We start from the raw sequence: 25,793 nt of genomic DNA, 5'->3' as shown, positions 1-25,793 counted from the left end.
GTGCAGGACTGATCTAACTTTCTTTCAAAAGCAAAGTTAAATAAAGCAAGAAGTTAAATAAGAAAATAAGAACGGCAAAGGAGTGTGCCAGTTACTGAAATACAAGCAGACTGGGTGAAGGTTTTACACATCTTAAGGCTTGTGGCACATTAAATACTGGCAAACTTACTGTGCACTCATATGTCTAATTACTATATTGATTTCAGCAAGGTTTAGACTGAAGTAAGTTTGCACAGAACTACAGTGTGACATTACTGGAGCTATAGGTCATTTTGCAATCTGGCTCCCTAGCTTGTAAAGTAGTGATCTATCTGGTGTGGGACAAGTGATTAAAGGCTTCTGATCGTAGAAAATCCTTCCATAGTGTCTAGAACCAAATGTGTTCTAAAATAGGTATTATATTCCAAAATCTATTGCTAGCTCAGGCAACCACAAGCTGACCTCTCGATAGTTTTCTCTTCTGTTTCTTCTGTTATGCAGTATTTCTCTTAAAATTTCCTTCCTGTGTAAATACCCACAAGCCCTGTGCATTAGCCCCTAGGGTGATGATGCAGAATGGTGGGAAAGGAATAGGCAGAAGGTTCCTCCTCCCCATTATTCTGATACGGTGGTCAGGGTCAAAAAGTCAAAACTTCTATTTTGCTTACATATTATATCTGAACTACTAATAGACCACTGAGATGTCTGACCCTTTAAAGGACTTATGCAGGCCTTTATATTCTGCATGGTTAAACAGATCAGTTTCTTGTGGAGGGATTTGATAATCTATAGCTCTACTTTGAATTCTCCCACTATTGAGTGCTCTACAAAAGCCCCAGAAGTCATTCTTAATCCAGTAGGCATCTACAAATATGAAGCAAATAATTCTGGACCCTGAGGACCATTCTGAACCCATCCAGTGATTGTACAATTATAATGTTACTGCTAAGTAATAATGCTAAGTTGTATTGTGGTAATTTCTCCCCATAAAGAGAGAACTTAATGATTGAGTCTCAGTTCCTTGCTGTGGTCCCTAGTTTTCCCTTAACCACCTGTTCCCTGTCAAAAGTACCCATTATACTTGGTGAATAAACTTAGACAAATAGATGGTTATCTGCCACTTTTTCATTCTGACAGGTGCAAAATTGACAGCTAAATCTGTATATTGCCTCTTTCTCTTGACCATTAGTGCAGTTCAGACATTGACTATCATCATCAAATTAACATAAAAAGATAAAATAAGGAAATATCATATTAATATAGAAGCATAACATTATTTTATACTTGAATCAAAGCTTTCAATGAAATCTTGCTTCCAAACAAACAATAAAAGCTTGATGAATGCTAATAGAAAGAGATTTTTAAAAGGCATACAAAAGTTTGAGCAGTATAGCCAGCTACATATTTCCAATAAAAGTGCTAACATGGTACCCCTACCATAACCAGCCCGTTTTCCAATATATTCAGTCACAGTTATATCTGGTATGAGGACAGCTCCTATTTTATTTCCAAACAGCTGTTTAACTCAATGCAAGTTCTTTCAACCTTTAGTTCCTTGTTTGAGTATCGTGAATCATCCCCACTCGGGCATTGGTTTTCTGTGTGTAAAGCCCAGGAAATTCATGTGGGTTACTAGCAGAAGTTACTAAAGCAGCCCTCCAGTAAGCCTAAGGCATGAAATGCTTGCTGTCAATCAAACATGGAAGCAATTTTGTTTTTATTTTACACTTATCCTGCCTGTCTATGAGAGCCAAGGCAGTTGTACAAGCAGAATGCACTGCCAATAGCACACCTGTGAATGGTAGAATTATTTTCTTAAGTTACTCGTACATTTTTACTATTGGAAGTTTTGTTACTTCAAGTCATGAAATGCACAGATCCTCAGCTTCATCCTGTGAAGGAAACAGTTTAAAGAAAGGAATCACTTTGGCATATATGGTAAAGTAGTAGCCTAGGCTTCCAAATCAGACAGTTTAATTTTAGAAAAAGCTTTAGTGTGTTATCATGGATGCAGACACAACCAATTATCAGTATACATGAGATATGCTATATGGTAGTCTATTGACTGCCTAACTGCATTATTTCTGATCAGTAATTGTGGCCCAGGCTACTGGGAAAGGAATAGCTCCTCATTATGATGTGGCTGCTAGTATTTGGTAGAATCTGAGGTGGTATTTGCTAGGCATACTTGGATATGAAGTAGGAGGGATTCCTGTGATTCATCATTTTAAGACACCCAGTCACCTACCAGAATCTATGCTTCCTTCCCTAAACACAATCCAATAGACAAAAATAGCTAGTTCTGTCTAGTTATCCAGATTTTCTTTCTTTTACACAGGTTAGTGAAGAAGTGGAATGGCTATCTGGACGAATACCTGTGTTATTTCAAGGCGGTTCCTATATGGAGCAAAGCCACCAGTTACTATTTAAAAGGGGGGAAAAGTTCATTAATAACAGTTTAATCCAAAGTTTTGCAAATGCACCTCTGTTTCTGCAAGCAAATCATATAGACAATATGTTGATTTTGCCATGCTAGTCAGAATAGCATTTCATTTTTGTGAACTTTTTATCATGCAACATTCAGGTTAGTTTACTCAGCAGTATGCATTCCTTTAGTTTCTCCAACCATGCCACTTGATTTGGACTTAGGTTCCTCTTTCAGAACTTAGCAAAAAAATACTCTTCCAGAGGTTATGGCATGGAAAACAAATTCTTGACTTGGAAAAGAAGTGAATGTAAATCAACAAGAAAGATTCAGAAAAGCAAAGTAATTGTTTATCTATTCTGTGGGAGAAAGTTCTAGCAATAATTTTCCAGGGGTACTACATCTATACTACATGTATATATAAGGGTGGCATCAGCAACAAATCCAAACAACAGTCACCTTTAAACCCTTGATTAATTTTAACTACTTTAGGAAGAGTTAGATGTCACTTTATCTTGATCATATTCTCTTTGGCAGTGAGATTTGCTGAAAATCTTTAAGCCACTTTTTGGCATTCAATTGCAGATTCCAAATCCTGACACGTATAACTCTACGTTTGTCTTATGACTGCTATCTGTATCTCACCACCAGTTACTTTTCTGACTTGGTGAACTTGAACTGTCCATTGGTGTGCAGCTCAAATCTACGAAGGCATTGTTATCTAAAATACACCTCTCTCCTGAGTTTAGCAATTCTAGGAGACTTTGCTATATGAGAGCTGTAATAAGCAAGGTTATGCCACCTTTGTATACAAAGGAAGTATCCTGACCAGAAATCTCAGGCAGAGGCAGACTTTGGAAATTAATCAAAAATGATTTTTATTGAAAAACAAAATAAAAAGTCTGTAACAAACAGTCGCACAGTATAAACAAAACAAGGACACAGAAGAAAGTAAAGGGTTGAGATGGTTGCACTAGAGAGTTAAGTTTTAGGGTCAGCAAAGGGTTGAATAGGTACTGTCCAAGTTGTTACGAAGTCCAGTAGTGGGGTCTGTGTAGAAAAACAGCAATCAAACCCAACATGCACAGACTAAGTCCGGAGCATTGGCTCAAAAAGCCAAAAATGTATTTATTAGATTTGTATACCACAGCTCCCAGCAAGCTGGCTCGTGGTGGTTCACAATAAAATATATAAAACAACATGATCCAGATATAAAAACCTGATACAATAAACTCTACTGAGGCTAGCCCCAAGAACAAAGTGCTTGAACTGATTATTGGTATAAAACAAGGACATTAAGATTTTTCTACTGTCTGAAGCAAGTCTGAGATAGAGACCTCTGAGTGAGTTTGTGAAAAGGGGGTTTCTCTGGCTTTTGCATTCTGACCTGGATGGGTATTTGGGTGTTAAGGAGACACCTACTTAATGGAAGCTTGATGACCCAGCAATTAAGAATGAGGAAGATGGCTGGAAGAATGTCTTAACTGGGTGGAGATATTTGTAAGACAGTACTTCCAGGTTTAGAGGGTCATTGAGGAGATTAGCCAAGATGATTCCTTTGTCCACATTGTCTTAAGGTAAGAGAAAGGTTAATGACCCAACCCTTCATTTATGTAATTAATTGCATCACTCTTGAATGTGATTGACATCTCACTTAGAGCTGGCATTGCCTTATTTCTGATACACAAAGATTTCTGGGCAGGCTAAAAGCAGTATGACTTTCATCCTCTGGCATCCTGGCTGAGGCCCAGGAGATATTCACTGAGAGCCTGCATGGTGTAATGATTGAAGAGCAGCAGACTCTAATCTGGAGAACAGGTTTTCATTCCCCCACTTTTCCACATGTAGCCAGTTGGGTGACCTTGAGCTAGTCACAGTTCCCTTACAGCTGTTCAGGGCTGTTCTCTCAGCCCCATGTAACTCACAGGGTGTTTGTTGCAGGAAACGGAAGGGAAAGATGCTTGTAATCTGCTTTGGGACTCCTTCAGGAAGTGAAAAGTGGGCTATAGAAAAGCAGCTTTTCTTCTTTTGCTGTGGCTGAGCAGCCTTCTTGTTTTTCTTTCCATGTACTTGGTTTTCCAGCCTCTTCCTGCTCTCTCCTTCCTTCCTTCCTTCCTTCTCTGTCTTTAGCAGCAGCCTAGCCTCCTCCTGGGGAACCCTACCCAAGAGCAGGTAGCTATCAAGATTCCAGAGTCCCACCACAGGGTTGATGAGGGGGGCAGGCTCAGTTGGTCATTTGCATGCTGAGCTGGGGGCAGAGGCAAGATGGCTGGCTTGAAGCTTCTCTATTTCTTATTTTTGTTTAAAAGCACATAACTAACCAACAAGGAGAGACCAACCACACCACACATACACATGGACAACAGAAATATTGGTGTTGCAACGCTTTCCAGTTTTTCTCTTTGGTATACAGACTATGTACCCCACAATTCCTGAAAAAAATGTGGAGTTCAGGTACAGCTTTTTAAGGAAAGCCCTACTGACCTCACTCCAGGGAAAATCAGAAGTCAGCTGTACGTGCATGAAAGGCCTATGTACGTTGGTGAACTAGTTCACCTTGGAAGAGTTTTTAGCATGCCATGAGTAATAATCAGTTAATAGTTAAGAGGATCCTATGAGCCAAAATATTCACCCACAGGGAGCTGTACACTGCGTCTGAGTGATTCACTGCTGGGGCCATGCCTCTTTCTAGTCAAGCTTCTACTGTGGGTGGGCAATTCTGCTATTTCCTCTTCCCCACACTGTGAGCATTTTTATTCACTTCTTCTGGTACAGCAGTACGACAGGGGTATCTGTCATTGCAGGGTGGTGAGGCTCTGCATGTATCATTGCTAAAAATTAGGCTTGGTGTGTGGGCAGTGGAACTTGATATTTTATTGTTTTTGCCAAATAGGAAAAAAAAGCATCAGAACTGTGCATGGGCACATAAGCCTGATGACATCCAAAGCTCATTCCTGGATTCATTTTTGGTTTGTCATTACATCTCAGTGTCATCAGAACCTCTCCTTGTAGTGGGCACACTTTTTCCCCCGAGAAACTTTCAAAACTTTTTGCTGTACTGTTACACTGTTATCTGGTTACAACTATTGGTTATTATTATAAGGTTATTCACATGTTTTTATAGACCGTTTTATGTATTGTTCCTTGTTATGTAAACCGCCCTGATCCTCCGGGGAGGGCAGTATATAAGTATGATAAATAAATAAATAAAATAAATAGTATTGTCAGATGGCTGCATGTCCATTTTATCACCATCTGGTGACACAGCTTTAATATGTGATGCCATTCTTCATTTTCTAATGGCAGTGAACCTAGAGGTGCTGTGATCATCTTACATACTGGTTATGTAACAAGTTGCCCTCAACACTGCAAATGCTGGCAGTGGCTCATGGGAATTGTAGTCCATGGACATCTGGAGGACCACAGGTTGACTACCCCAACTCTAGTATGTTACAGGATAAGTCATGTAAATAAAAGCAGTGATGGCTTGCAGTGATGGCTTGGAACCAATGGAGCACAGTGATATGTGCCCCCCTTCATTCAGCAGCCCCTGAAATGTTGTTCCCGTGTACCCTCAGGAACAGTATGAGGGAAGCATTTTGAGGCTACACCGGAAATAGGAAGGAGAAAAATAGAAAAGCTCCATTGGATCCAACTCAATGCTCTTTTTTCTATTGCTTTGGATCTATTTTCCTGTTCAGTCAGAGAAACAAGTCTGAAACTTAGTCTATGGAATTACTACAGGATGAGCAGAGAACATTTAATGAAGGCTCTCCAGTTAGAAGAGGACTCTTTGATGTTAATCCCATAATCACATTCTCTGTTGGGGGGGAGATGTTCTCGCCCAGCATTGCTTTGATTGGTAAAACTACTTATTGACCTAGGCAACCTGGATGGGATAAGATAAACATTAGAATTAAAAAAGCTTTCTGTGCCTTTCTGAAACTAATAACAGGTTTGAAAACTGTTTTCCACTTCTTAAAGTCCATCACTTTGTATTTAGTCTATTTCTATTTGTGGATGTTTATCCAAAGCTCTGTGTTGAAATGGATACCTTGAGTTTTAGGTTTGGGATAAAAACTGAGGTGCTTCAAACCTGACTTACTGCTTACTCAGTAAATAGTGAAAACAGCCTATCCTGAAATAATCACAACCCCAAATCCACAGGCTTTACAAAACCAGCTCAGTAAACTGCATCTGGTGCTGAGAATAAATTTTAGATTATAAGAAAAAGTAGTCACAGATTGCTGCACTTCCTGCAAATTAAAAAAAAAAGAATCCTGGTTTTGTTTTTTTAGTGGCTTTGTTTCATAAAGGGTGCCCATTAAGAAGAAGAAGAGTTGGTTCTTATATGCCGCTTTTCTCTACCCAAAGGAGTCTCAAAGCGGCTTACAGTCGCCTTCCATTTCCTCTCCCCACAACAGACACCCTGTGAGGTGGGTGAGGCTGAGAGAGCCCTGATATTACTGCTCAGTCAGAATTGCTCTATCAGTGCTGTTATGATCCCAAGGTCACCCAGCTGGCTGCATGTGGGGAGTGCAGATTCAAACCCGGCTCACCAGATTAGAAGTCTGCACTCCTAACCACTGCACCAAACTGGCTCTTTGGAGTTATGCTGTCCAAGCAAAAGGATGATCCCTTTTGTGAAGGGCATGGGGAGACATCTTGAGGCTTCCAGAAATTAAGAAGGAATAAGATGGTGGGGGATCTAGATAGTTCCCTTCTCCTCATTCCTTTCCTCATCACGCCTCATGTCTTTTAGCACAGTGGTCCCGAACCCCAGGACCGGGACCGGTCCGTGGATCAGTCGGTACCGGGCCACAGCTCCTCCTCGTCCTCCTCCCAAGCTGCTGCCAGCTCACTTTTGGTGCTCTCCGGCGGCTGCCATGGCTGGGTCTCCCCCTCGGCGTGACACTGCACAGCTGCTGCTGGCAGCGCCCCCCAGCAGGTGGCGGGAAGTCAGGGGTGCCGGCGGGAAAGCAAGTGGATCAAGGGCTCAGGCAGCAACAGTGACGTCCCTCAGCAAAAGACTACCCCCCCCCCGGGGCCTTAGTAAAATTGTCAAGCATTGACTGGTCCCCGGTGATAAAAAGGTTGGGGACCACTCCTTTCAGCAGACCCGAAATAAGCATGTGTTGCTTTAAAAATGTACTGAGATAAGGAGTGAGGGAATAGGGTTTACCTTCCTAGGTGCTTAAAAAGGCAAGCAGACAATCTACTTGGTCTGCATTTGAGTGGGCCAATATTAGCTGGAGTAACTTCTACTATGAAAATGGCATATGGAAGAACTGTTACACTTTCTAGTGCCCCTGAGAGTAGTTTAAGTCAAGAGACATTAAAAAAAATCTATTTCTCAGTTCCTCATCTCAGATCTGCTGCCTATCATCTGGCTTGGCCAGCTGCATAGCTCACTCATGTTACTGATTGTGGTGCACATACCAAGAGGAATGGTAGCACTTTCTCCAGTACTGCTTACCCGTATACAAGAACTCATCCATTTCTGTTTCTTGGCTCTTATCACTAGAAAGGAAATGTGTGCCATTTCTCCCCTGCCCTCTCTCAGTTTGCAGTGTGCATTCCCTGTATGCCAGCAATCTATAACTGAAGTATTTTGTCCCTGTACCAACAGATGTAGCAGCAGAGAGAATATCCTATTGTTACTGAATACCAGGTTTTCAACTGAAGTAAGCTGTAACTATATTAACAGGGCCTTATGCCTATTAAGAGCCTCTTGTGGGGCAGAGTGGTAAGGCAGCAGTCGTGCAGTCTGAAAGCTCTGCCCATGAGGCTGGGAGTTCGATCCCAGCAGCCGGCTCAAGGTTGACTCAGCCTTCCATCCTTCCGAGGTCAGTAAAATAAGTACCCAGCTTGCTGGGGGGGGGGGGGTAAAACAGTAATGACTGGGGAAGGCACTGGCAAACCACCCCGTATTGAGTCTGCCATGAAAACGCTGGAGGGAGTCACCCCAAGGGTCAGACATGACCCGGTGCTTGCACAGGGGATACCTTTACCCTTACCTTATGCCTATAAAGGTCCTGAACTGAACTATTAATGGCAGTCTTGGTTAGCTTGTAGGACTATGCCTTCAGATAACGGGTACTCATAAGCATATATACATGTAATTAATAATAGTAAATTGTTTTTTATTGTCTCCTAAATTGTGACACAACATTAATAGTTATCAAGTATTGTATCAACGTGGTACTCTTCCCAACTAAGATTTAAACCTCCATCTGATCCAGGAACAAACTGCCTTAAACTTAATACATAAATTGGAGGCATTCTTAATGTTGGTTTTTCTAATGAATGTGAAATTTTGTGTTTATATGTGCCTTTGGTTTAGAAGGAATGTCTGAAAGGAAGTGACCTGTCTTCACTGACTTGTGAATGTATCTACTATAAACAATTAATATCAGTGCCGTAAAACTGCTAATGGTGATTGACAGTTTCTCACAGGGAAACTCTGACCCTTGTGTATGTCAAAAAAGTCTGAAACACCATTACCCAAATAGTGCTGTGAATGCCTCCAAATGGACAGCAATAGTATGTGAATGTGGAGACTCAGTGAAATGCATGCAATAACATCTTGGAAAACATGACATTGTCATTTTGTGCTATAGTGGCAATCCTTAACTCTACTTTGCTGCTTTTCACAAAGCTGGATAACAGCTACCTAGCTTTCGACTGTATAACTTAGATTCAGGTGAGTAACCATGTTGGGTCTGAAGTAACAGAACAAAATTTGAGTCCAAAGGTACCTTTAAGGCCAACGAAGTTTTATTCAAGGGGTGAGCTTTTGGGTGCATGCACACTTCCTCAGACAAGAGACCAAGAATCATAAAAGTACAGATAGGAGAGAATATATTAGTCAGTTAGTAAACAGCGTCACAACAAGTATGCAGCATGATAATGAAGATTTGATAATTCCTTGCTAAAATAACAGTCCTTTGGGTTCAGTTGTTCACAAATACACCGTGGGGATAAAAGACTTATTAAGGTTAGTGATTAATGGCAAATACTTTCCCAATTGTAGAAAGAAATAATTAAAAGTGACTTGTTGCTAGTCTTACCCATCTCCACCCAAGCATGGAAGCATCCCTACAAGTGACAAGCCCTGCTGAATTTGTTTTCCTGTCTGAAGACCCCAGAGAGTTAGATTTTAAATTGTATTACATACAAACTTACATCACATTAGTCCCATTGTCCAAAATGAAATTAAGAGGAGATAGTAAAGAATCTGTACCATATAAATAAAATGGGAATGGGGTGGTGGGAGGAGTTGAGACTCATCTCCTAACTGCCAATCAGGTAGGCTGTCCTGTCCCTGATTGGCCAAATGTCCAACAAATGGCCAGTCACGTAGGATATCCTGCCTGTGGCCACATCCTCCTCCATCTTCTTCCATGTGGAAGAATTGCCAGCCTGTGGTAGGCTAGGAAGCCAGCAGGAGCTGGGAGGGTAGGGGAAAGCCTGGGATTGCGGTCCAGGTAGGGAAAGGAAGGAGGAAGCCGCTGCTAGTGCTTGCCCTGGCCCTGAGCAGCCCTGGCTGTGGCCTTGACAGACCTTGGCAGAGCTAGGGGGGGGAGGAAGCCCATCCCCACCAACCTGAACAGCCCCAGCCACAACCTTGCTAAGTCTCAGCTGGGCTGGCCAGAGTAGGGGAGGGAGGGATCAAGTCAGTCCCTGCCAGCACTCTCACTGCCCTAAGCAGTCCAGGGAGTGGCCTAGGCAGGGCTGCCTAGGGTGCGGGGAAAGAGAGGAAGGGAGCCCACTCCCATCACCCCACGGAACCGTGGCCTTGCCAGACCTCAGCAGGGCTGCCCGGTGGGAGGGGGAGGGAGAGAGTCCCTTCTAGCACTTCCCCTGCCCCGGGCAAGCCTACCGAGGCCTGGAGGGGCCACGTTGGGCCATTTTGGGGTGGGATGAAGGAGAAATGGAGTCTCTGCCAGCGCTCATACCCCCCCCCCCGGCCTGAAAAGGCCCACCATGGTCTCTCCAGGCCTCAGTGGGCCTGTGTAGGGCCTGTTTGCTCAAAAGGACTCAGTGGGCAAACGGACCTTGGTGAGCCGGTTTGCTAAAACAGGCCTTAGTGGGCCTGTCCAGTGCATGGAAGGGAGTCCCAGCACTCCCCACGCCCCGATAAAACCCATTACGGCCTCTCCAGGCCTCAGTGGGCCTGCGTGGGGTGAGGAGGAGGGAAGGTTAGTGCCCATTGTATTTTTAATTATAACGGGCTTTTTTGCTAGTCTTTATGCATCTTGAATAAAAGTTTAATAAAACTGTGTTGGTCTTAAAGGTGCCTTTGGGCTCAAACTATATAAGTTATATTTGTCTTCCAGAGTCTGTCCTTTCATTACCTTTCTGAAAGATTGTTTACAATCCTCATATGAATAAACCTGTGGCATGTCAAGAACATTTTTAATATAGACAACAGATTGTGGACAGGTGGTCTCTATCAGAGAGCACCTGTTTCACCAAAACCTGTTTATTTCCTAAATTGATTTGTGTTCAGTAGAATGAGAACTTCAAGTGTTCAGGGTGTCTAAATTTGGTTTCTTATTTTGACTAAAGCTCTCTCAAACTGTGGCAACCAAACCCAATGCTGAAATTTTGGAACCAAACTAGATTTTATAGGGGCATCTACTACAAGTGAGACATGTGGTTCCTTTTTTACAGACAGAATAGAATGTGAGAGAACCTGAAACTTATTGTCTTATATACTTTGGGCTTTTCATATTCTAACTTGGTTTGGAGAGAGGGAAGGTAAGGGCAAATTTTAGCTCCCTTCATTCTGTGTGTAGGATTAATAGACTGCATCTCCTGTTTCAACAGGGTTGACACATGAATAAACAGTGGCCACCTGGTCATGTAATGATTTGGTCCTTAATTAAAGTACATACCTGAGAAGCTATATGGCACAGTATTTCTCTATGCTCCTGAGTAATAAGAAATGGATTGCCACTGTCTTAGGGAAGATGCTGTGTATGTTCTAGATTAAATTTGTTTTTGTAGTACATGAATATGGAAGCTCTGCACGAAAGGAGCACTTTGACAGGTCTGTTGTGTTGGTATCATTAAACAAGCTGTGTGTCGTGAAGCAGATGGTCAACAGTTTTAAGATGTGTCCTCTCAGGTATGTGGTGATGTGATATTCTTTATTGATTTTTTCATGCTGTGTTACTTTTGCCAGTGAAAACATGATTGAATCTTGTGGTATTAGTTCAGTTGTGAACAAAGACTGAAGCTCCCCACTTTTCATGTAATCATGTTAGAGCAGGGGTAGTCAACTTGTGATCCTCCAGATGTCCATGGACTACAATTCCCATGAGCTCCTGCCAGCAAACGCTGGCAGGGGCTCATGGGAATTGTAGTCCATGGATATCCCTGTGTTAGAGAACTGTAATTAGAGGATCATGGTCATAAAGATAGCAGTGCAAATGGTCATCTGCTTTTCTTGGTGCTTGTGTACTATAGACTTCCAAGTATTTCAGCTTCCCGTTCTCCCTTTCCATGTTCAGTGAATCTGTAACAGCCTATTTTCAAGAGGCTGATAGTCTTGCCTCTCATACACTTGATATCCAACTGTGCCTATAAACCCTGTTAGTTCAGTCCTTTTGTATTCTTCTCATGTATAGACGGCTAATACTGAGCATGTAAGCCTACCCAAAAGTACGTTTTTCTGTGTGGAATCCTAAAAATGTTTACTTTCAATTGTTTCAAAATAGAATGTTGAGACTGACCTTTTTTGCAATACTGCTTTGCTCTATAGACATTTCACAAATTTAATGCCTTAGGATTAGAAAATCACTGTTATTATATTAGAGACTAGTGATCAAGCCCGCTGTAAAATAAATACAGCGGGCGCTAGGCAAGGGAGCCCCTGGCGGCGGTGGCTCCCTCGGCTGGCAGCCTGACGTGGCGAGAGCCGCTTCGTGCCTCTCGCCGCATCAGGCCGCCAGGCAGGGAGCCGCCAGGCAGGGAGCCCCCGGCAGCCGCGCTCCGCGAGACTGCCGGGGACTCCCTCGGGCAGCGGCCTGACGCGGCGAGAGCCGCTTCGCGCCTCTCGCCGTGTCAGGCCGCCAGGCAGGGAGCCCCCGGCATCTGCTCTCTGCGCGGCTGCGGGGGCTCCCTTGCGGGCAGCCTGACGCATCGGAGGTGCTTTGCGCCAGACACATCCCGCCCCAGAACCCCTTACCCTTTTATTTATTCCGTGGTGCCCATGGAGCCACGGGCGGTATTAAGATGATTGCTGATCCTTTCTCTGCTGGGCTTACTGCCGCTCAGAAGTTCAGGAGGGTTGATAATTGATTCATCTATCGGATCTATTGGCTAAGAGAGAGGCCTCAATCACTGAGAAAGTTGTGTGTCTGACAGAGATTCTTGGTTTGTATTTCACAACTAATGCTGTTGTATACAGTGTGTTTGGAGTAATTGTGTGTCCTGTAGAGCTCTTCAGGAATATAATATAATGATACCATGCTGATGGGTAGAGTGGTTATTTTCAAGGTAGAAGATAAGTAAAAATTTATACCAAAGGGCCCAGAATAGATTTGACAGCATCCTCATGGCCACCATAAGCATACCAGTGCCATTTCATTGCCATTTTTATATGTGGCTGAGTGAGTTTATGGCGTGCTGGAGAGCTCTGAAGGCCAAATCAGGCTCTTGCAACAGTTTAAAATGTCATTAAGCAAGCACCCACAAGAATGCCAGCATGTCTCATTTAGCTCCCATTTGCATGCATACCTAGATTCTTACCTGGTATCCTATCCTGATAGGCAAAGGCTTCATTGCACTGATCTTTTGGTTTGCCAAGGAATATGCATCCTAACCCCGTAAATATGCTGTCACTTTGTAAACAAATTTAAGTGATAGAATAGTCAGCTGACCAGAAACAAGGCAAAGAACAGGTGATTCTGCACCAAAATTAAGTAGAGAAAAGGCCTTGATAAGGATTTGGATGCAAAAAGTTCTTGGTTGCACATTGATCACACCACATCCGTGCTTCCTCACACCTGAAGGACATGAACTTACATCCTGAATATCTCTTCAGAATGCAAGATTAAGCAGTTTAAGTAATTGGGATTTGCTGACTGACTTCTGTTATCCAAACTTGTATCTCTTTTACTTCACCACCACTACCTCCAAATTATGGCTTCTGTGAGTCAAAAATGGTTGAAACCCATAGCACAAAAGATAGTGAGCAGTTTCCTTATCTCTTGGAAGTCTAATGCCACTTAGAGTGCACAGACATGCTTAAAATAACATTGGCAGTAAACAGCCAGTACCAGCTATTTTTATGGTTAAGGAAGCTGTGCAGTTCTAAGTGGACATAGGCCAACTAGCGTAACAGAACAGCTTGAAACAGAGCACTAGGTATCAGCAAGTATTGGCCTCTTGGTAGTTTGCAGAAAAAATAGCCCAGTTTAAGTGAACTTAGCAATCCTTTTCCTCTTGTTCTTTTGGTAGATGGTTATTCAGGCTCCTCTAATGAAAATGGAGGGAAGTCTGAATCGGTGGCAAACTTGCAGCCTCAACCGTCCCTCAATTCCATCCAGAGCTCACCTGGCCCAAAGCGCTCAACCAACACACTGAAAAAATGGTTGACGAGCCCCGTCCGTCGGCTGAACAGTGGGAAAGCAGACAGTAACATCAAAAAGCAAAAAAAAGTGCGTGAAGGAAGGAAGAGCTTTGATTTGGGATCCCCCAAGCCTGGAGATGAGACTACACCTCAGGGAGACAGCGCTGATGAGGTATGGAAAAAGTTCAGTGCATTTAGTTTAAGGCTGATTTGAATGTAGCATTTTTTTTAGTTGAACACCGAACACTGATTCTACGTTTTGAAGGAAAACATTTAAAAAGGAAAGTCTCTGTCTTTGCTTTGTACAACAGCTTATAAACAGAATAATTGCTTCCCTCCCTTCACATTGTTGTTGTTGTTAGGTGCGAAGTCGTGTCCGACCCATCGCGACCCCATGGACAATGATCCTCCAGGCCTTCCTGTCCTCTACCATTCCCTGGAGTCCATTTAAGTTTGCACCTACTGCTTCAGTGACTCCATCCAGCCACCTCATTCTCTGTCGTCCCCTTCATCTTTTTCCCTCAATCGCTCCCAGCATTAGGCTCTTCTCCAGGGAGTCCTTCCTTCTCATGAGGTGGCCAAAATATTTGAGTTTCATCTTCAGGATCTGGCCTTCTAAGGAGCTGTCAGGGCTGATCTCCTCTAGGACTGACTGGTTTGTTCGCCTTGCAGTCCAAGGGACTCGCAAGAGTCTTCTCCAGCATCAGAGTTCAAAAGCCTCAATTCTTTGACGCTCGACATTCCTTATGATCCAACTTTCGCAGCCATACATTGCAACTGGGAAGACCATAGCCTTGACAACGCACTTTTGTTGGCAGGGTGATGTCTCTACTTTTTAGGATGGTGTCTAAATTTGCCATAGCTTTCCTCCCCAGGAGCAAGCGTCTTTTAATTTCTTTGCTGCAGTCCCCATCTGCAGTGATCTTGGAGCCCAGGAAAATAAAATCTGTCACTATCTCCATTTCTTCCCCATCTATTTGCCAGGAATTGAGAGGGCCGGATGCCATGCTCTTCGTTTTCTTGATGTTGAGTTTCAAGCCAACTTTTGCACTCTTCCTCCTTCACCCGCATCAACAGGCTCTTTAGTTCCTCTTCACTTTCTGCCCTTCACATATACACCTCATATTAGTCTGGACATGTTTATATTTGACTTGTTAAAAGGTCATCATGCTTCTTGAAAGAACCGAACAGAATCTCCCTTCTAATATGTTTCTACTTATGGACCATTTCCGCACAAGGAATCTTCCCATGCCTGGCCTCTCATTGTTTACGGGTTTTAATGCTGCTTCCTCATGACATTAGCAGCAACCTGTGGCACTCCAGGGGTTGGCCTGAGTTTTTGTTCCCGTTGCCTCGAGATAGCGGAAAGCAGGAGAATCCGCTTCCCCTTTCTTGTCGCAGCATTTGAGGAGGCAAAGACCAGGGCAAGCCTGTATGTGCGACAGTCTCAGTAGTGTTTTGCCAGCCCTCGCACTCACCCTCCCCTCTCCATTTCTGGATCTAAATTATTTTTTTTAATGGCACGGTCCATGTTGAAATGGGAACGTAAACCAATGTGCCCGTGTATTGGCTTCTTAACACTTTTCGTAACACTAATTCTCTTGCTTTCAGAAGATCAAGAAAGGTTGGGGCGAAGATGAACCCGATGAAGAATCTCATACCCCACTCCCTCCTCCTATGAAGATTTTTGATAATGATCCCACACAGGATGAAATGGTAAGATGCTAACTTCTTCCCAAAAAATTAAGTTTGCTTTGTAGAATTTTCCAAGGAGCCAGGCATGATGATTCATTAGGCTACTGTATTTTTTCGTGATTTTGTTACACATTGAATCTTTTCTCCAGTCCTTATGGATATGAACTTCAACTGTTGCTGTAATCAGTTTTTTTGTGGTGCCCCCTGCTTACCTGTGTTGCTTGAATGCTTTTGTGTGTGTTTCATTAGTTTTGTGTTTCATATTTTTGCTGTTGAGCAGTGGCTCTCAAACTTCTTTAACGTTAGGTAATATTTCCCATGTCACCTTAACTCTGAGGGACCTCTGAGTGTTGCAGACACTTCTGGAGCATATTCTGTGGCGATTGCTCAGGCCAAGTCTGTGAGATTTCCCCATGTGACCTGAGTGCGCACTAAAACATAACTTCAGCTCTCTTGATACTGAGCATTTCCGGGGAAGTCAGTCAGAGGCAAGCTGTCTTTTAAGGGAAGCTTCTCTGGCATGGATTGTCTCCTTAAGGAAGTTTCTGAGAATACAGTGGGAATATCATTGCTGGAATGCCGCAACAATGCGTGTTATGTTCTAGTATTATATTATGATCCTGGTGGTGTTGCATCCACTTGTCTTGTAGGAGAAAAAATATGTTAGCCAAGGCAGATTGAGAATTAACTTTCACTGGTCTCTTGTAAGTACCTAGATATAGATAACCTTATCACATCTGTCAGGAGTTCACTGAACATTGTTCACTTCCACCTTACTTCTCTTACCTAGGACAGATACTCTTCATACTGTCATCACTTCCCAGCAAGCCCAAACCTTCAATGGCTTTGCTCCCATAGAAAAGCAGGCCAAGGCATGTGTCCGCATTTTTCCCCATAATACAAATCTACTCTTGTTAAGGCTGCCTCAAGAACATCTGAAGCGCCACAAGCTAAGTTTAGCTATTGTATGACCTTATACTCTATCAAGTTGAAGTTGGTCCTTAAATATAAAAACCGTCCCTTGAAAAAGCTGTAAGGCGAAACACATCGGGACTTGTGTGAGATAATAAGAATAAAAGAATTACTGAAGAGAGACGACTCTATATAATTCCAATTTGGATAATTTATTGCCATATTGGTTTCCCAGTTCTTCTGTATTTTTCTATATTTGAAGATCATCTGAAGCAGATAGACCCAGAATTATGATGATTTGAGTATTTCTGCAGTGGTTTCAGTGACATCTGCTTATGTCAATTTGTCACCCAAAAGCCCATGGCTGGGCTTTTTGGCATCTTTCAACATACTACAAGGCATATAGCAAACTTACTCGGGCATACAAACTAAGTCTGTGCCATTCTCCACAATATAACATAGGAAAGATCTGCCTCACAGCTGCTTGGTTGACTATGGCCTTCTGCTGTTTGCCTTAGGCCAGTTTTATAGTTGTAGTGTAAATCGGGGGTAGTCAACCTGTGGTCCTCCAGATGTCCGTGGACTACAATTCCCATGAGCCCCTGCCAGCATTTGTAGAATTGTAGTCCATGAACATCTGGAGGACCACAGGTTGACTACCCCTGGTGTAGATGATTTCCAGAAGGAAGACTTGCACTCATAGGGAGTGTCTCCCTCCTCCCTCCAAATAAGCCAGGCTAGTTTTAATCTTTTCCATCATGGGATAAGCCTTTGATTCAGTTACTGCATGGTAGATCATTCTCACACATTTCGGAAAACACCTGTATACTTCAAGGTTTTTTTTTTTTTTGTGCTAATGGAAATGTGGCTCTTCTGGTTGTACTAGAGTAGCAAAAGGACATCTTTTTTTTGCACATTAAGTTGCTGAAGAGATGCTGAGTAACTGGTGTAGGGTTAATCTACATCAGTTGCAAGAACCCACATTGGGCTTTTCCTGCCTGTCATAAAAGTTGCATCTTGTTTGCCAGCTCTTACTTGCTGTGTGACTGTGTAGCTCTGCATAACAGAAAAATGACAGAAGTGAATGGTATGCCTACACTGCCCTCTTCCCAAGTTATAGTGTGTTTAATGTACCATTGATCTTGCTTTATAAGTTCATTAAGTCTCATATTACATTCCGCGTTACTACGGCTTAACAAGTGATACAAACCCCACATCCAAATCCTGGTCTCTGGTTTCACTTGTAAAATGACCGTATGATGCTCTGTTACAAAGGGATGTAGGCACAGACACGGCAGGTGTATATTTATTCACTGGAACACATGATCAGGGCTACAATGATTTGGGAAAGGAACACAATCATTTCTCAGAAATGTGAGCTTTTCTCTCTTTTTTGCTTTAGTAGTAGCCTCTTGTGGTGCAGAGTGGTAAGGCAGCCGCCTGAAAGCTTTGCCCATGAGGTTGGGAGTTCAATCCCAGCAGCTGGCTCAAGGTTGACTCAGCCTTCCATCCTTCCGAGGTCGGTGAAATGAGTACCCAGCTTGCTGGGGGGTAAACGGTAATGACTGGGGAAGGAACTGGCAAACCACCCCATACTGAGTCTGCCATGAAAACGCTAGAGGGCGTCACCCCAAGGGTCAGACATGACTCGGTGCTTGCACAGGGGAGACCTTTACCTTTACCTTAGTAAAAAAAAGAAAGAAAGAAAGAAATGGGAGCTTTATCAGTCTAAGGTGAAAATTCAAAAAGATGCTTCCAGTATTCGTGCTCTTTTGATACTTTTATTAATGATTGCAGAGACCCTGGTCCCTGGAAGTTAATTCCTGTTCTTGGAATTATTCTTGCTGACTTAATTTCAGTTGTTGATTGGCTCTAAGTGAAGGATAGGCTATCAGAGGAGACAGGCAAAATGTCCAGGATAGGTATTTATGGAGATAAAATAGCAAAGATGGAGCATCACTCAGCAGCAGTTCTAAGGAGCCTTCACCTGCCAGAGCTGGCCGACTCCTACACAATAGCCTGCTTATTGAGGTGGCTGTGTGCCCTAATCTTCACTGTCACTTTGCGGGGTCTAATTCAGCCACACTTAGTAATTTTGTAATGTTTTACGAAATAGATCAATGGCTATTAGCCTTCTACCCTCAGAGAGGCTGCAAAGCTGCACCTGAGGAGATAACAAAGCATTGTGTTAACTAAGCATTTTAAATGAATACACCTCTAACAAAGTAGCTTTTTAGTCCTGTCTGCTTTTAGAGTACGTGCAAGTATGCAAGCATATTGTCTAACTGGTCTGGAGACTGCGATGTTCTTCTTCTACAGCCCATTCTGTTTATTTCTACATTGGGGCTTTGGGCTGCATAGTGAGCTTGGGGCCTTCAGTACCTTCTCCCAAGTCATTGGTCAGAGATGTATAACCTATAGAGGTGTTAGTTTCAGGTTAGTGTTCTCTGGTTGGGGTTTAATCTTCCAGGACAGGCATAGAACTATGTCTGGATATTCATCAGCACTTGTACCCTTGGAGAATCTCAGGATTCCTCCAAGGAGAAAGAATGGGTAAAATATGCACATCTGTCACATATCTTGTATCTTGCTGAAGAACTGGCAGGATGAGCTGTATCCTGGCCGTCTCGCTCTTAGTCTATGAGAAGAAAGACAGCTTGTGGAAATGAGCCCAGATAACATGGGTCCTAAAAGTCTTCTGATTCAGGAAGAGGCTTGTAAACTAGTAACAGTGTATGGTGATTTTCTCCCGGGAGATACATTCTGCTTTCATATCTTGAAATTTCTGAGCCATTTTGTGACTTGGGAAAGACACTTCTTTCAGTTTCAATCATGAAGCAGAAAGGGAGATAGGCACGATAGGCATGCCTGTGTAAAATATAATGGGCTGAAATAAGATCTTCATCTGAGACTGCTGTTGGTTGTATCTTTGCCACTCATGGCTTTATGACAGTAAAAGGGAGCTGGCTCTCAGCAAGATGTTCAGCACCTAGCTTTTGTTTCCGAGCTTTAGGAATGGTGTTAGCAAGGGGGAAGGTGCCATCTCTTCAGCATGCAAATGGCTGGGACATCAGACTTTCAGAAATATGGTTCCCTCTTTATTTTTTCCCTAGAAAATCAGCAAAGATTTATCATCTCAAGTTATGACATTGTTAATAACAATTCTGTTTGAAAGATGCTTTTCTACTTTTCTCATGGTATTATAGGACTAGGTACTAACTTTAGAAAGACTCCAGATATTAGTTCTAAACCTAATTCAGAGATTAGTTGTAACCATGATTCCTGATCTGGTCTCTGCTTTGCCAGTATGAATGCTGAGTGCTGCTTTTTTGTGTGTGAGAGCCTCCCCTGATCTTTCATGCTCCTGCCATGTGTATTCTCCTGCTTGTGTCCCAGCGTGTGACCTCAAACAGCTAGCCTATTGGCTTTCCCGATTCCTTCTCCTCCCTGCTAACCTGCTGTTCCTTTGCACACTGGTGTCTTGCAGTCCTCCTCTTTGCTAGCTGCTCGACAGAGCACCTCCGATGTCCCCACTGCTGCGGATCTTGTCAGTGCAATAGAAAAACTGGTCAAAAGCAAGCTGGTAAGTGTGGAGTCCTGGGATCTTGTCCTAAAGGGCAACAGGATAAATTGGCAGCTTGGTCTTCTGCTCCGTGTCCTTGCTCTCCTTGCTTTCCTTGCCATTGCTGTTACCCTGTGTAGATGCTGAATATCCATATGCAATCTCATGCTGGTTCCATATGCAGTTGGCTGATAAACTGTGGTCAGATATTTGTCAGTTCCCCTTGGTTCTTCCTGTTACGTTGATAATGACCAGGGTAATCCAGAATGTTTTGTAATTGTCTACTGAACCTCAATGAAATCTCTGTTAATAAAACTGGTTGTCCTATCATGGTGCCAATCTTTAATATTATATTTCATATATAGCACTGGTGAGAAGTTTTCTTTCTAAAACATGCTGGGCAAATTTGTTGTCTTACTACTTAACCACATCTTCTTGCTCCCTGCACTGTTCCAGGAGCTGCAATTTCAGGGATGATATCAGGTTGAGGAAGGAGCGGGGGATTGAGAATTCACTTCTGCAAGCCCTGCTGTACTCATGGTAGATAGGATCTCAGCTGATCACTTATAAGCATGTAGTTTTCGGGATGAGGATGCAGTTTGGGGAATGATTCAAAGCTGGCCATTGTGTGCTTCAGGAAGTCAGTCTTTCAACGTAATATGGCTTTTAATGAGAACATCAAGTACGAAATACAGTGGCGAATACATAAATGCAGCACAAAATGTCCTACACAGATTGACAAACATTTAGCCATTAAAGCTCAAAGGTTGCTTTGTCCCAGGTATTTCAGAGATTATCTAGACCCATATGAATCTTCCAATGATTGACAATCAGCTACATAGGCCATGCGGTAAATTCCATCAGAGAGGACAGGTTACCCACACAAGAAGTAGGGTCTTTTGTTTGATGCCCAAGAACTCTGGCATTTGCTGTTCAGTGAAAACCTTTTTAGTGCCTAAACTTTTACTCAGAACAGCCTGTAAGCAATGAACCACTGGCTCTTGCCTTGTGGCTGCTGGTGGTGGTAAAAAATGTTGTCAAGACCCCATAGAGATCTCAGGACAAGAGAGAAACAGAGGCAGTTTGCTGTTTCCTGTCTCTGCTTAGCAACCCTGACTTCCTTAGTGGTTTCCCATCCAGGTCCTAACCAGGACCAATCCTGCTGAGATTAGGGGTAGCTTGGCCTATCCAGGTCAGCATCATTGCTGCTGGGGCATTTAAATTGTTGAACACTTTCCCATTTTGATTTTGTTTTTAATCTGTACAGCACTTTGAAATTATGGATACAGTTTAGATTTTGTAGATAAGTATAGGATTGTGCCTTATTTTGATCTATATGCATTTGCCAAATGTGTGTACGTTCAATATCAATTTTCAGAAAGAGTTGCCAGTTAAAGGCAAATCATTTACCATTTGAATTAATTAAGTTATCCAGCAGTATCAAGGACAAAAGCAAATGACATGATAGCTCAGATTAGACTGGTTGATTGTTTGGCTGATGTGGATTTTGATCTAGAGACCTATTGCAGCTAAGTGTTCGGTAATTGTTAATATCATGTTATATGTTTAATAACACTGTTTAAGGCTGATTATCGATCTCATCTCTTAGTAAATTAATTAAAATAAATTATGCAAAGTAAATTAGTTAACGTAAATTATATAAAGTGAATTAAATAAAGTAATTTAAAGATGCAGGCAAGCTGGTTTCTTCAAAGCCAGCTGGAGGAGAGAGTTCATCTTCTTTCCAAGAAGCAAGTAATGGATCATCTTTTAGGGTACATTGCAATAGTCCTATCTGGAAGGTACCGATGGATTGAACGACAGTCTAGACCAGGGGTAGTCAAACTGCGGCCCTCCAGATGTCCATGGACTACAATTCCCAGGAGCCCCCTGCCAGCAAATGCTGGCAGGGGGCTCCTGGGAATTGTAGTCCATGGACATCTGGAGGGCCGCAGTTTGACTACCCCTGGTCTAGGGCTTGGATACTGACATTAGACCTGAAACTCCAAATAATGTGCTCTGAGGATAATAGTTTATTATATGAAAAAAGATAATTCCTCCAGTTCATGGAATTTGGCTGTAATAACAAAATTGGATATTGTACAATGCCCAAGGAAAGCTGTTTTTTTGCATTAAGGTGGTCCTTAGCCTGTAAGAATATAAAACAGTTGATTATGGAGATTGATATCAGTAGCATTATCTGCCAGGCTGGGTATGTCTGATCTAGGAATGGGCACAATTCCAAAATCCCTACAAAAATAGCCCGGGGTGAACTGGGGATCATGCAAGCCACTTGCACAATCCTCCAATGACTTCTACCTGATTTCTGGGTTTGGCAGTTTGTGGTGGGGCGAGACGTGTCTGCTGCATCCTTGGTGCTTAGCATCATATCCGCTGGGGCACTGAATACTGTTCATGGAAGGGGGTGGGGGTAGACCTCTGCAGCCCTGGAAACACCAGAAGGTAGCTCTAGCCACTAATAAAAGCACTCCCATTCTGCTCTTTGGGTGTTGAATGGTAAGCACCATCCTGTGTGTGCTTTGCAACTTGCGCCTGGCATTGATCCCTTCCCTTTTTTCAGTTATTTCTTTTGCCTTTTTGAACCTTCCCTGCCACTTTTGCAACTTTCTTCTTTTGTTTCAAGACCCTCTCAGAATCCTGTAGCAGATCCATATTCACCTGCCTTTTTCCCTATAGTTACCTCAATTTCCCACTCCAAAGGTGATGCTTCCCATTTTCACAGCTTGTTTTCCCACTTGCCCCCTTTCCCCTCCACCAGTCTCTGCCTGGTCCCATACTCTTCCTGCTTCTTACTGTGTGTCTTATGAGATTCTCCCTCCCCCCTGGTACCCACACCCCACTTTCAGGCTGTGCCTTGGCTGTGCTTCCCTCCACTTAAACCCTCTGTTCTGCTTCCTGCCCCCTTCCAAAGGGAGGAAAGTGAAATGGTTGGGGCACCAAGGCCCCAGGGGAGGTGGAAGGATCCCAGGCAGGGTCAGGATAATCTAGCAAGGAAGGAAGATGGCAGGGAGGGACATTGAATGGTCATTGGAAGAGCCCTCACAGCTGCCAGCCGTGGAGGAAAAGAGGAAAGGGGAGCTGAGATGCAGACAAAAAGCGGATTGCAGGGACCTGAGGGAGTCATAAGCACATAGACACATGGAGGTAGAATCATAGAGTTGGAAGGGACCTCATGGGTCATCTAGTCCAACCCTCTGCACTGTGCAGGACACTCACAACCCTATCGCTCATCCACTGTAACCTGCCACCCTTCACAGCCTTCACAGAATCAGCCTCTCCGTCAAATGGCTATCCAGCCTCTGTTTAAAAATTTCCCAAGATGGAGAACCCACCACCTCCTGAGGAAGCCTGTTCCACTGATAAACCGCTCTTTCTTTTGAATTAATTTCATCCCATTGGTTCTGGTCCGTCCCTCTGGGACAAGAGAGAACAACTCTGCTTTATCCTCAATATGGCAGCCTTTTAAATACTTGAAGATGGTTATCAGATCCCTTCTCAGTCGTCTCGTCTCCAGGCTAAACAGACCAAGCTCCCCCAACCTTTCTTCATATGTCTTGGTCTCTAAAACCCGCACCATCTTTGTTGCTCTCATCTGGACACACTCCAGTTTGTCTACATCTCTCTTCAACTGGGGTGCCCAAAACTGAACGCAGTACTCCAAGTGAGGCCGAACCAGAGCAGAGTAAAGCAGTACCATCACCTCCTGTGATCTGGACATGATACTCCGCTTGATAGAGCCCAAAATCTCATTTGCCTTTTTAGCCACTGAGTCACACTGTTGACTCATGTTCAATGTATGGTCTACTAAGACTGCTAGATCTGTTTTCGCACATGCTACTGCTAAGACAAATCTCCCCCATCCTATACTGGTGTATTTGGCTTTTCCTACCTAAATGCAGAACTTTATATTTGTCCCTATTGAACTTCATTTTATTCAGTTTATCCCACTTCTCAAGCCTATCAAGATCATCGTGTATTCTGATTCTGTCTTTGGTTGTGTTTGCCAACCCGCCCAGTTTAATATCATCTGCAAATTTAATAAGTATCCCCTATAAGCTCTCATCCAAATCATTTATAAATATGTTGAACAACCCAGGCTCCAGGACAGATCCCTAGGGAACTCCACTTGTCTCTCTTCTCCAAGAGGATGCTGAACCATTAACAAGTACCCTCTGGGTACGATCTGTCAACCAGTTACCAATCCACCTGACAGAATTAGGATCCATACCACATTTTACCAACTTGTCAACAAGACTATCATGTGAAACCTTATCAAACGCTTTACTGAATAGGGAACAAGGCGGGGAATGGTGGAGACTGCCAGAGGGGAAGGAGGACAAGTGGGAAGACAAACCTTTGTATGGGGCGGGGGGGGGGGGAGGTGAGCCATCTGGGGCACTGAAAAAGCTAGCAGCCCTGGCAGTGGGTCCTGCAGGCCTCTTGGTTGTCAGGCCAAAAGGGCTGCAAGTTATTTCAGTGCACCAGATCACTTCCTTTCCTTTGGAAGGCATGGAGCAGTATCAGGAGAGCACAATACAAGAACAAAGCATGCAGATTTAGTCTCTGCCCACTTCTAGAGCACAGGTACTTCCATGAGGAAGCAGCCTTTATCTGCTTAAAATGATTGCAGAGCAGATCAGGGAAACACAAAAGAATGGAGCCAGCCTGCAAGAAGTTCATAGAGAAGACCTTACCTGTTGATTTATATTTTGGAGAACTTCAGACTATTCTAAGGAAATACTGTAGTAACTGAGAATAAATGAAATGCTTTCAAAATGTGAGCTCTGCTATACTGAACATGACTTCTGGTCTATTGTATTCTAATAAGTCTAGCACATAATTAAATGTGATTGGGCGAGGGGAGAATTACTGTGGATTTTTTTCCCCATTACTCTTTCAAACAAGGTAGCTCTTCGTACATGGTTTGCTTTTCTATTTAATTTGTTGTGATTTGTTTGTTTTTCACTGGGTGTTTTTTGTTGTTGTTGTTGTTGTTATACTTTTAAGACATTAGAAGGAGGCTCCTACCGAGGAAGCTTAAAAGATCCTACTGGATGTTTAAATGAAACTGTGACACCTTCAACTCCTCCTTCAAGAAACCTTGAAGAGGAACAAAAAGCCAAAGCTATGCGAGGCAGGATGTAAGTTATTTTAAAAATCTACATTGTCATGGAAATATGCCATTATGAGTAAATTTAAAGCTAGTAAAATGCTACTGTATGTGTTCCATTTTTAGCATATACTGAGACCATTTCTGCACAAGAACAAACCTCCACATCGGCATTCTGAAAGTATCAAAGAATACAAAAATTTCTGCACCAATTTTTGCCTCCTCAGAAGTCGATTTGAGTTTAATTCCCCTTTACCCTGCATTTTCTGAATCTTACATTTTTTTCCCCTTCGGATCTTGACTTGCAGTTTCCAAGTGAGGAATTCCTGAATTCAAATTAGTTTTCTTGCCCCACTGTCATCATTGCCCTGTGTTAACCTTGCCTGCTGCCCTCCCGCCCCCAACAAAGTTATCCCCAAGGTGTCCAACTTTTAAAAATCCTGTTGATTATGTTAAGAAGTGATTTTTAACAACAGTATTAAAAACAAGCAGTTAATCTGCCCAACAG

The 25,793-nt window shown here is 43.0% G+C and overlaps 1 protein-coding gene and 1 long non-coding RNA gene across 8 annotated transcripts in view; both read left to right on the top strand.

Moving 5' to 3' along the window:
• KALRN (kalirin RhoGEF kinase) overlaps positions 1–25,793 on the top strand; it is a 148,389-nt gene that overhangs the window by 65,851 nt on the left and 56,745 nt on the right. For 3 of the 7 annotated variants that reach the window (XM_077320427.1, XM_077320421.1, XM_077320426.1), the window contains 4 exons: positions 13,874–14,157; positions 15,597–15,701; positions 20,080–20,175; positions 25,183–25,316. In XM_077320427.1, the coding sequence (XP_077176542.1) occupies positions 13,874–14,157; positions 15,597–15,701; positions 20,080–20,175; positions 25,183–25,316 (619 nt within the window). The remainder of the gene's footprint in view (positions 1–13,873; positions 14,158–15,596; positions 15,702–20,079; positions 20,176–25,182; positions 25,317–25,793) is intronic. The other 4 variants (XM_077320422.1, XM_077320428.1, XM_077320425.1 and 1 more) reach the window with 3 other exon arrangements.
• On the top strand, positions 15,708–17,999 carry LOC143829474 (uncharacterized). The gene is made up of 2 exons (XR_013228162.1): positions 15,708–17,079; positions 17,244–17,999. It is a non-coding gene; the product is annotated as an uncharacterized LOC143829474 (long non-coding RNA).

Source organism: Paroedura picta, chromosome 2, assembly GCF_049243985.1.
Source record: "Paroedura picta isolate Pp20150507F chromosome 2, Ppicta_v3.0, whole genome shotgun sequence".
NCBI classification, from domain to species: Eukaryota; Metazoa; Chordata; class Lepidosauria; order Squamata; family Gekkonidae; genus Paroedura; species Paroedura picta.
Note: the sequence above shows the minus strand (reverse complement) of the source record. Positions and strands in the feature narration are given on the sequence as shown.